This window comes from Geotrypetes seraphini, chromosome 19 (genome assembly GCF_902459505.1).
Source record: "Geotrypetes seraphini chromosome 19, aGeoSer1.1, whole genome shotgun sequence".
NCBI classification, from domain to species: Eukaryota; Metazoa; Chordata; class Amphibia; order Gymnophiona; family Dermophiidae; genus Geotrypetes; species Geotrypetes seraphini.
The window spans coordinates 31,626,477-31,638,212 of record NC_047102.1 but is presented as its reverse complement, the minus strand read 5'-3'; the positions used below and the strand labels follow the sequence as shown (position 1 = coordinate 31,638,212).

General features: G+C 41.7%; 1 protein-coding gene across 4 annotated transcripts in view; it reads left to right on the top strand.

Moving 5' to 3' along the window:
* The first annotated feature begins 16 nt into the window (after positions 1-16).
* PIDD1 (p53-induced death domain protein 1) overlaps positions 17-11,736 on the top strand; it is a 38,377-nt gene continuing 26,657 nt past the window's right edge. For all 4 annotated transcript variants that reach the window (XM_033928157.1, XM_033928156.1, XM_033928158.1 and 1 more), the window contains exons 1-5: positions 17-149; positions 6,438-6,833; positions 8,063-8,476; positions 8,846-9,055; positions 11,072-11,126. In XM_033928157.1, the coding sequence (XP_033784048.1) occupies positions 6,572-6,833; positions 8,063-8,476; positions 8,846-9,055; positions 11,072-11,126 (941 nt within the window). In that variant the 5' untranslated portion in view covers positions 17-149; positions 6,438-6,571. The remainder of the gene's footprint in view (positions 150-6,437; positions 6,834-8,062; positions 8,477-8,845; positions 9,056-11,071; positions 11,127-11,736) is intronic.

Sequence of the window (11,736 nt, the reverse complement as noted above, 5' to 3'; positions counted from 1 at the left end):
CCTGGCGTAGCGTCGTGACGTCTGACCGGGAAGTGGTCAAAGCGAGAGCAGGAGACGTAGGGTTGGAGTTCCGAAATGCATCCGTTTCCCAGTCAGTCCCAAGTATGGTCGATAAGTCCTTGACAGAAACATAAGCAATTTTATTTCAGGTTCGTAAATTTCCTAAAAGAACACGTTTATTTTTTAAAAATCTGGGACCCTTATGTACAAAAATTATCCTGGAAAGCAAGAAGTGATTCTTAATACTTTATATTAAATTTAAGTAAATGTTTTTAGTATTTTTATTTATTTGGTATTTCACGTCACCTTTCATTCTAGGGTAGGGAAAGGCAATAGGAATGAGGATTTTAATATATGTTAACTTACTTGAAATGCATTTCCTTTTAATTCATTTATTATAATATAATAATATTTAAAAAAACAATCTAAAGTATAAATGAAATAAATAAAATGAAGGGGGGATATAGGAAAAAATAGATTAGGTATATAGAAATATATTTTGGAGGAATGATAAAATATGTATGCAAATGTTTCGGAAGAGGGCATTCGGAAAAGTTGAAAGGGGACAGATTCAAAACGAATGCCAGGAAGTTCTTCTTTACCCAACGTGTGGTGGACACCTGGAATGCGCTTCCAGAGAGCGTAATAGGGCAGAGTACGATACTGGGATTCAAGAAAGGATTGGACAATTTCCTGCTGGAAAAGGGGATAGAGGGGTATAGATAATAATAATAATAATAATAGTTTATTTTTATATACCGCCATACCCATGTGAGTTCAAGGCGGTTTACATTGAGTTACATTAGGATCTGCATAGACAGGCAGATTTACAATTATTTGTCAGAATTACAGAGTTGTTATTAGAATTACAGATTTGTTATTAGAATTACAGATTTGTTATTAGAATTACAGAGTAACATAGTTTCAATTATTTATCAGCTTAATTTGAACTAGACAGAGGATGCGGAAAGAGGGGAAGAAAAAGGAGCAGGCCTCATGAGGGGGCCAGATTGGGGAGGGGGGGAGGTATTGTCAGGGGGGGGGGAACCTTTCGGGTCTTGTTTGTGGAATAGGTAAGTTTTAAGTGATTTTCTGAACCCGAGGTAATTGGGGGCCTCTAGTATCATTTGTGCTAGCCATGGGTTCAGCTTGGCTGCTTGGAAGGCGAAAGTTCTGTCAAGGAATCTTTTGAAGAGACAATGTTTGGGTGAGGGGAAGGCGAACAGCTGAATACGACGGGATTTGTTGTTGGTGCGGTAGAGGTTGAAGTGAGGATTGATGTAACTTGGTGAGGACCCATTTACCGCCCTGTAACAGAAGCATGCGAATTTGTAAAGGACTCTAGACTCGAAAGGCAGCCAGTGGAGTTGGTGGTAGAATGGGGTGACATGTTCCCATTTCTTTAGGCCAAAGATGAGGCGCACGGCGGTATTCTGGATTATTTTTAGTCTCCTGGTTGTTTTCTTTGTGGCGTTAAGGTAAATGATGTTGCAATAATCTAGAATACTGAGGATGGAGGATTGTACAAGAAGGCGGATTAGATAGAGGATTACTGCACAGGTCCTGGACCTGTTGGGCCGCCACATGAGTGGACTGCTGGGCACGATGGACCTCAGGTCTGACCCTGTGGAGGCATTGCTTATGTTCTTATGTTTCATTATGAATTTAATTGTAATGACTATCTCTTTGTATCATATTATTGTATATTTATTTAATTCCTTCAATAAAATGTTATAAAGAAAAAAACAAAACATAAGCAAATGTCTTCAAGCGTTACTGAAACTTCAGCTCAGATTTGGCCGCCTCACTACCTAATTAGACTTGAAATTCCCATACAGGCTCTAAAACTCTACGTCTTATATTGATGGGGTGAAATTAACAAGTTCACTGGTTCTGACGTGCCATGTTTCGTACTGCTTCAGGGAACCGACATTGCTCTCAAACTTTGGGTAATGAAGTCTCTGAAATAAACATTTAAAAGGAGTTAATAAAAATCTATTAAAAGCATGAATTCTTATCTACTACAAACTAAGCTTGGCTTCTATAGCGTTTTAGAGCCTGTATGGCAATTGCAAGTCTAATTGGGTGGTGAGGCGGCCAAATCTGAGCCGAAGTTTCAGTAACGCTTGAAGACATTTGCTTTTGTTTATTGCAAGGATTTATCAAGTGACTACTTGACCATACACTCATTTTTAGTCACTCAACAATTTCAATCTGCTTGAATTATCTGCCCTTCCTTTGATTTTTCATCGATTCAGTCAGCTTGTCCATGCAAATGATCCAGTTGTAAACACGCCGCTCGTAGCGCTGAAACATCGATCAATGCACGTACACACTGTATCCTTGTTGGTTTTGAAACTGATAATGCATGCACTGGCTCTTTAGGAATTCACTGCGCAGAAATGGGGCGTGGTTTAAGCGCGGAAGTCATTAACGGGCTCTGAATGTGCCTACCGCAAAGCATTGTTGTTGTAAAAAAAGGCAATAAATAAGGAAGTATTCTTACCAACCGTTCTTTTTCTGAAGTATTGTTGCTAGCTGTACAAGCAGGGAAGTGCTCGCCTTCTCATTTCTCTAGCTCTTGCCTCATCTTCCTCGACGTGCTCGTATTTCAAAAGAAGCAGAAACTGTAGCCGACCAGCGCAGTCCATTTCTCTCAGGAAAAGTACTGTTAAGTTGCTAGAAGGCACAACAGTTAACAGCTGTTCAATGTGCTAAGATCACACCTTGTTATATACAGCCTACGAATCCCAGGAGGCTGTGTGGCTCTATCTGCCGTGAAGCACGTAGCAAACGCTATCGACACCCTGACACCACATGCACGCAACAATCCAGCTGAAAGGAAGGGGGGAGGGATCGCTGGCCCATAAAAGTTTTATTTGATTTTTGGGTTTTTTTCATTTGGCATTGATATTTGAAATGTACAATCCGCAAGGAGAGCACAGGGTTAACCCACGATTTTCTTGCAATATGCATTACAAATCCGAGATTCACTCCCGCACTCGCTATGCGCATTCCAAAAAAGAAATAAAATTATTTGTAACGCTTATGTACATGAAGGTTTACATATATTTAAAAGTTTTTATATATTTTGCATTTTGGGAGCAGTAGATATATATTTTTGATTGGGTTCTTAACATGCACGTGTCAGTTGCTAGGCAGAAATAGCCGGCGAGGATGTAAATGACTGGTCCTCAGCAGTCGTAACTTTTTGGAACGGATAGATCAGTCGGTTTGGACAAAATGGTTTTATGAATTGACGTGTTAAGAAACTTACATGCCTTTTTATTCATTTGCATGCGCTGATCGCATAGGGTGCAGATGAGGTCTGGAAGGTGGTTAGTGAATCGAGCCAGAGCCGGAAATTGAGCGCAAACTGAGCGGTACATGATCGGTTTGCTTTGTGACTCTAGCCCATAATGTAACTCGATTATACTATTTATATCTGCTTGGAATGTGTTACCCCAATTCCCTCCCCCCTCGAAAGTGGCGTGTGTGAGCTGTGCGCATGTCTCTTGAAGAGCGGTCCACCCTTCTTCCCTCACTGACTCTGTGTCTGAGCAGGGGGAGCTCGTGCAGCTAGGCCGGAGGCTCGGACTGCAGCTACGCGGGGAATTGTTTACTAAAACTCCTAGTTTCCACTGTCTCCTTTGAAGTAGTCCCCTTGAGAAGGTTAACAGCGATCCCAGCGGTTTGCCCATGAGTCCATCTTGGGTTAGTGCCTTGAGGACCTCTCTTCAATCGTGTTAAAACGGCGCCCTTTCAGTCGTAATAACAATTCTTATGTAATCCGCCTAGAACTGCAAGGTAATGGCGGAATAGAAATCACTAATGTAATGTAATTTCATTTTGGGGAATAGGAAAAAAACACAGGGGGCAAGGTCAGGCGAATAGAGAGAGTATGTAATGTAGTTCTGAACAGACAGAAACCCAATGGACCTTCTGTTCACAGTCTTAGCACAAATTTTGCAGAAATGCATCTCATGTTCAATTCATCTGACAAAATTCATTGAACCGTCCCGTATGACTGTCCTACTATCTCACAAACATCGTGGATAGTTTGCCTACGATCTGCAAGGATAGTCTCACAAACCTTTGCTATGGTTTACGGTGTTGTGCTTGTTGACGGTCGTCCGGAACGGTCATCGTCGTGGACAGATGTTTGTCCGTCCTTGAAGCATTTCTACCAAAGAAAGGTTTTGTTTTGGCACATGGCATTATCTCCAAGGCTTCCTGAAAAATACGATGGGTTTCTGCAGCAGGTTTTTAAAGCTTGAAACAAAATTTGATGTAGATTCTTTGCTCAGTAAAATCCATCCAGTCACTAAAACACAACCTTACAAAATTGCACAGAACAAAACAATGCGACCACTCGACTGCACACCTGTTGGCACACTGATTCACAAAGTATACTGCTAGACACCGCTAGCGGCAGAAGAGCAAATTATATCCAGTTTGCGTGCACTGTTCACATTCCCCAAACTTGTGGGTAGCACCTCGTATTTAAAACAATACATCTTATGTCTAACAAAAGCTGCTGCAACAACCCACACAGCTGACCATATTCATGCTTATTCACATAATTCCATTATTAATCTGTTCATAGAGTTGAGAGCAACTATGATACCTATTCTTGTTTTGAATAATTCATCTGACTTCAACATTCTATACATCTCCCTCCATATTCGCGGGGGTTAGGGGCAAAGCTGGCCTGCAAATAACAAAAAGTCATGAATAATTTTAGGGCTGACTCAGATCCACCCCTGCCACCCAGTCCTGTCCACTGTGCTTACTTTTTAAAGCCTGGTGGTCTAGTGGTGAAGCAGGGCATCCTATACAGAATCCGGGCCTAAATGCCCAATTACCTATAGGAATAGAATGGGCAATTGTTATTTAGCAAGCGCTGCTCAGCAGTGCAGCTTTGTAAAAGGACCCACTATTTTGTAGGCAGTAAGGATGTGTTACCCAGATTGTGCACAGTAATGTAGCTGTGCTAACTGATCAGCCCTGGAATGCCCACTCTAACACACTCCCTCCAGCAAAAAAATACCCAAAATTTATTAGCACCTGGATTAGCATCAGTTTTGAACTTAGGGTATAGATAGAGGATTAATATGCAGGTCCTGGACCTGATGGGCATGAGCGGGCTGCTGGGCATGATGGACCTCTGGTCTGATCCAGCAAAGGCACTGCTTATGTTCTTATGCCTGAGCATGTCTCACAGTAAGCCATTTTAAGTGGTGGTAAGTGTGCACTAGCACTAGAAGCATAAATCCTTTGAATATTAGGACATACATTCTCACTAATAATCTACCTAAGAAATTGTAGAAATACACTAATGAACTGAGATGAGTTTGAGGAAAAAAGCTTTTGAGCTACTAATACTGGTAATTACTTTTGATTGAAAATGAGGTTCCACTAGGTTTGGGAGGTAGATTGTAAATATAATGTAACATACTGGGACAGACCAAAAGTCCGTCAAGCCCAGTATCCTGTTTCCAACAGGTCATAAGTACTTGCCAAAATCCCAAGCAGTAAAACAGATTATATACTGTTTATCCTAGAAATAAACTAGATTTTCCCAAGTCCATCATAATAACTGCTTATGGACTTCTAAGAAATCATCTAAACCTTTTTTAAACCCTACTAAACTAACTGCTTTCATCACATTCCCTGGCTACGAATTCCAGAGTTAAATTACATGTTAAACATTTATTTCTAGTTTTAAATGTTTTTATTGACTAAACCATCCAGATAAATTTTGATGGACAGTATATCAAAGAAATAATAAACTTGAAATGTTTTCTCCACTTTCTTTTAAATCTATTACTTAATAGCTTCATTGCATATCCCCCCCCCCCCCCCAATGGAGCGATAGAAAGGCATTATAACATTCTCATTTTTGTTTTCCATTCCTTTCCGGATAATTGCTAACATTCTGTTTGCTTCCTTAGCCACTGCTGCACACCGAACAAAGGGTTTCAACGTATCATCAATTTTTTATTTATTTAAAAAAATGAATAGTCCACTCTATCAACATTTGTAGGTGGATTCCAACAAACATACATAATTTATAATAAATACATAAAAATAGCAATTACTTAATAAACTTCAAACTGATGACCTAGCCTAGATCCTTTTCCTGGGCGGTGACTCTTAATGTGGCACTCTGCGTCACGTAGCTATAGTTCAGGTTCTTCTTTCTCCCCTGCATTACTTTGCACTTTTTCCCATTAAACGTCATCTGCCATTTTGATGCCCAGTCTCTCAGTCTCGCAAGGTCTTCTTGCGAGTTAGCAACTTTGAACAACTTGTGTCATCAAAATATTGGTTGATATATCAGTGTAAAAATATTAGGATGTGAGGATTTAGATTTTTTGTAAAGTAACTGCAGAATTATCCAGAGATGATTTTTATTTTGCATGTTTTTTTTACAGGTTTTTCCTTGGGATGTAGTAAAGATGTCTAGGCTGAGACTTCTTTCTTTCCCTTGATGATGTATGCTTCTGGCACTGCTTGATTGCCTGGCAAGTAGCAACATGCCCAGGCCTTTGCAGATGAGGAGCAGAAGATGGAGGAGCCATTGGAGATGGGGGGTGCTCAGGGGGAGGAAAGCTTGGTGGCATATGATGTCAATTCTCACTTAGCAGACAACAGACTGAACCTGGATGTGTACCCGGATGGATGCAGCAAATTCCTGGCGTTGTTTGAAGGCAGCAGAGAGAAGCTCCTACATGTGGAGTTCTTGCGACTGAACTGCAGTGAGGAACATATCAGTGCTGCTGTGCAGGTCCTCCCTTTCCTGACCAGCCTCAGGTCACTGGTGCTGAGAGGTGAGCAAAAGGAAAGTCTGGGGATGTTTAACCCTTTAGTAGTAGGTGTTATCCAGGGCACTTGCTTTTGTTTAATTATTATATTGCAATAAATATTTGCCCTACAAAGGAATGTTGCAGTTGATCAGCAGTATGTGGCATTCTTGCTTAGAAAGTGTGGGCAGTAAAGATTAAGAGATTTGGTCATTATTTTGTTATCCCTGATTAGCTTCTTTCTGGTTGGTGACTTTAGGTGGGTATTATGATGGTTGAGGGAAGGATGGATAGTGGGTACTTGGATTGAAATAACAGGCAACATCTACTGCTATTCTTACCCTATACTATATATAAAACACTGTTGGGTTCTTTTACAAAGGTGTGCTGTCCATTCTGTTCCTATGGGTGGCTCAGTGTTTGGTAGCACATATGTGAGGAATACAAAGATATAAGAAATGGTTGACACAGGTATAGTAGGCTGAATAAGGGAATATTCAAAGAAATGAGCCCCTGTTCTCTCTATATCCTGTACCATATGGTTTCCTATTCTGGGCATTTGGTCTTTGAACTATTGATGACTGATTTGAGACAAAGTGATTTAAAACAGGGCTAGAATTTTAATTACTATGCATTTATTACCAGTTAAAAGGTCATGTCACAGAGCCGAAAACATGATGCAGAATAGAAGACAAATAAATGTTCATTCTGTTCTGCCTCCCATCGAGGGAAAGCTGAAAACTGAGGTCAGCTGGATAACAGATTTAATTATATTTTGTGTTTGTTTATATTCTACTCCTAATATCAGCGACTTTGGTACAAAATCCTATATATGTAGAGAGTTTTGTGCACCAGAGTTGCTAGGTCAGATAGGAGGATAGAAGAAGGTGGGGCAGGAGGGCTGCCATGAACAAAGATCCCTCTCTTGCCATGCAAGCACTCCATTTTCTTTTACCATAAGTAATTGGGTTCAGGGAGCTTTTTGTGGCGTCAGTGCTACCATATACAGAAACATAAACTTGAGTTTATAATTGTGCAAGTAGAAAGAACTCGGTGGTCTTTCTTTTCCAGGATTAAAGAAAACATAGAACACACCATTGCTCAATATTTTAAATGCTTGTTTTGCACAATCCCATGGGCTTTGCCGCAGATGGGACTCACCTGGGAGTTAAAGGATAGTGTCAGCTGATGCAGTCAGTAGGCTGTTTAGAGTGACTTCCCAGCTGAGCTGCTCTACCTGTTTACTTTATTTTCAGGTGGTATCACAAGAGATGAAGCAGGAGCTTGCCAGCGAGGCATTCTAATATCTCTGCCACTGGATTTCAGGAACCTTACCTGCCTTACCCACTTAGATCTGAGCTTTAACAACTTTTTGGCATTACCAGACTGTATAACAGAGCTTGTAAACTTAACAATGCTTTCTCTCTGCCACAACCAGCTGTTGGGGCTACCCAAGGGTATTGGCAGGCTGAAGAAGCTCACTCTCCTTTCTGTTATGGCTAATCGACTCCAGGACTTGCCATGCAGCATTGGCAAGTTGACAGCATTAGAAACATTTGATGCATCCGAGAATGCCCTAGAATCCATCCCTGTGGAAATAGGGAAGTTAAGGAGCTGCACAGAGCTGAATCTCTCAGGAAACCAGCTAACAGTGATCCCCGATTCTCTTGGTAAGCTTTGATAAGTGAGGATGTGTAATCTGGCTTTAATCATGGCATCATCATTCACAACCTTTCTTGTTTATCCTTCAGTTATCATACAGGCTTTGTGCAAAACCTTCTCTTTTCTCCTATGTCTGACCCTCAGCATAAGACTTCATTCAGTACTTCTTTCCTAACTTCAATGAAACAACAATCAGGAACAAAAGTGCAGGGAAGCCACCTTTCTCTCTTTCCTTTACTTTGTGCTGTGCTTGAAATACGTGAATGAGATTGGGCTTCTTGTCCCTCAGGACCACTGGATAATTGCCTTTTTTTCAGCCTTGCCTGTTATTTTTGTTCACCTCAGAGGATTGATTTTCTCTTTGTTCTAACATGCAGCCAATTTGCTGTCTCTGCGGGAGCTTCATCTTCACAGCAACAGCTTGGTAGCTGTGCCAGTGGGTCTCGCTAACCTTCCCAACTTGTCAAAACTGGACCTGCAGAATAACTGCCTCCGCTTTATCCCTCCTGAGATCCAGAAATGTTCCTTTGTGCAGCTACGGGGAAACCCATTGGGACAGCCACAGGACCTCAAGCCACAGCAGCAAGGTATATTTCTTCTGATAGAAGGTTGAACCTAGGCTGAAGTAGGCACTGTTATTGATTGCAGTGCCCAGCTAGCCCTTTGTAAATAATTGCTCTTTATCATAATAGAAATAAAAAGGACAAAGTCAGCATTTCATTTCACAGATATTATGCAACACAGTGGGGGCAATTCTATAAAGTAGAGTCTATGGGGCTCATAATCAAAACTTTAAAACATCCAAAAACCAGCTTAAGTCATCACTTGGACATCCTAATAACTGGGTTGTTCAAATGACGATTATCGAAACCAACTTTCTGGACATGTAGCAGCACTTCTAAGCTGCTGTGCATCCAGAGAGCAAAGGGGCATGTGATGGGCGAAAATCAGGTGGGCTTCAACCTGGACATATCAAAGCTTTCCTAGAGGGAACTTAGATGCTGGCAGTTAGACCTGTTGAGTTGTGTCTAAGTTCCACAAAGGCGCCCAAACTGACAAGAGGACCATTGGAGGATTTAAGGCAATCACAGTAGCCAATCAGCCAGCAGCCTCGAATGGAGCGGGAGGACAGGAAGATCGCTCCTGCTTCATGCAGCAGCTGGCTACCAGGGACCGAAAAGGTACATGGGGGAGGTGGGAGGGAGGTGTGGTTGTTAGTTTCGGCAGGCACAGGAGGCAGAAGGGATTCCTCCTGTCCTGTCCACCTGTCCAGTTTGGGGCTGGGGGGGGGGGGGCGCCAGAATTTTTTCTGGGATGGGAGAAGGGAATCCCTCTTATCCTGGCCCACCGGGTCCTACAGCAGGCCGATGGAGGCCTGCAAGGCATCAGGAGGGAGGGAGATGGTTCAGGGCAGTGAGGGAGGGAGGAAGGACAGGGTGCAGATCCTGGCAGGGCACTTGAAAATTAAGCCCCCTATCTTATATTCAAGTCAACCATTTTTCCTCCTTTTTGGTGGGGGGAAATGGGGGTCTCAACTTATATTCAGATCGACTTATATTCGAGTATATACAATACTTCAAATATCTCCTTCCCTGTAGAGGACTTCACCCCATCCCTCCTCCCTTGCTAAATCTCCTTACACCCATTTCTTCTATCCTTTACCCATCACTTGAATTGTACGTCGCTTTGAACCTATTTAGGCATAGAGAAACTCACAAATCATAGATCAGATTAGTATTTTTAACTGAAAAAGTAGCACTGAATATTTGGATAAATATAATCTGATGATGTTACCATTTAGCTACATTGCAGTTGCTTAGATCTGGAAAACTAGAGGGGAAACAAAGCTATGGTATTATTTTGTAGTCATGATTTCTGAGGATTGTGTGTATGTTTATTTTATTATGTCCTTGTTTTAAAGATTTATGTAAATCATGTAAACAGTTTAGTTTTAAACTGTATAGAAATTTTTTAAATAAATGTTTTGGGATACTTTTTAGAGCATTCTGCAAAACCACTATTCTCATTCTGCAACTATGGAAATCATCTACATTGAATAAGACTCTGTTATGCGTTATGCAAGCAGACAGGAGCGAGACCCACCAGACACAGACGTTCTGGTTCATGATTGCCACTTTAAGAGGATCTCTTAAGTGTTAAAATATTAGCAGGAGCGTTTGTTAACATTTGAAAAAAGCAAGAGCGAGAAATGAACTTGAACTCGTCTTACCTTGGATTCTGCATCTGTCATCCAAGTTAGATTGTAAGCTCTTTGGAGCAGGGACTGTCTATAAATGTAAAAATGTACAGTGCTGTGTGCCTTTCAGTGCTATATAACTGATAAGTAGTGGTAGTAACTTTGTAAAAGGGGAAAAAAATATGTATTTGAACTGTATGAAACCCAGAGTCTCACTGCAGATTCTGCTGGAATAGAGTGAAGTGGTATTTTGTCCTTTTATTTTTAAAGTGGCAGATTGTGGGAGCTTTAGACAATTAAGTCAAGGAGCTATGATGGGTTATATGGCAGGATAAGGCATGTTTGGGTCCTATTTGGGTAAACTTCTCTGCTTGTTCACTGCTTGTCTTCCTGTGATCTCTCACAGGGGATTCTGTTTGCAGAGAGTTACAGTGCTTGTACGTGGCACAAGAGGAAGACTGGTATGCTTGTTTGTTTCTTCTCATTCGGTCTATAAATGCCCCATAGCCCCAGTTAGGAAGATTAGAGCTAGCATAATAAAGAGCCTATTATTCAGCCAGCCTAGTCAGTGTATGAAGTTGAGCACTAGCAGCGATACTTAATTTTTCTGTTCTTTTTCATCCAATGGGATTATACCCCAAACAGCAGAGAGAAAAAAAGACTCACCAGCATTAGAGATGCAGCCTGAAGCTAGCAGCTGCTTTGGTCTCAGGCCTGACTCCCAAGTCCTGTGTGCTGGTGGTTGAGTCCAGGGCCTTGGTGTTCTCTCAGGGATGGGGCCACAAATACTTCCCTGGCTGAATAGAGGACGCTACCGTTCTTCTGCAGCCCTTCTCTTCAGAGCCCTCACCTGCAGGTAGAGAACCCTTCTTGGCTCTACCCCCTCCCAGCACCAACAATAACATCGTAGAGGAGTTCAACCTAGGCTGTTTCCCAATAAAGCTATGTGGAAAAAGGAAAAGTGAAACCAGAGGGTCGAGGGGTGGTAGTGGTTGTCTTTGGTCAGGGGGGAGCTGTTTTGCCCACTAAGTGATGTGGAATATTTGGCTGGTGGCTCTCTGCAGCTGCTGG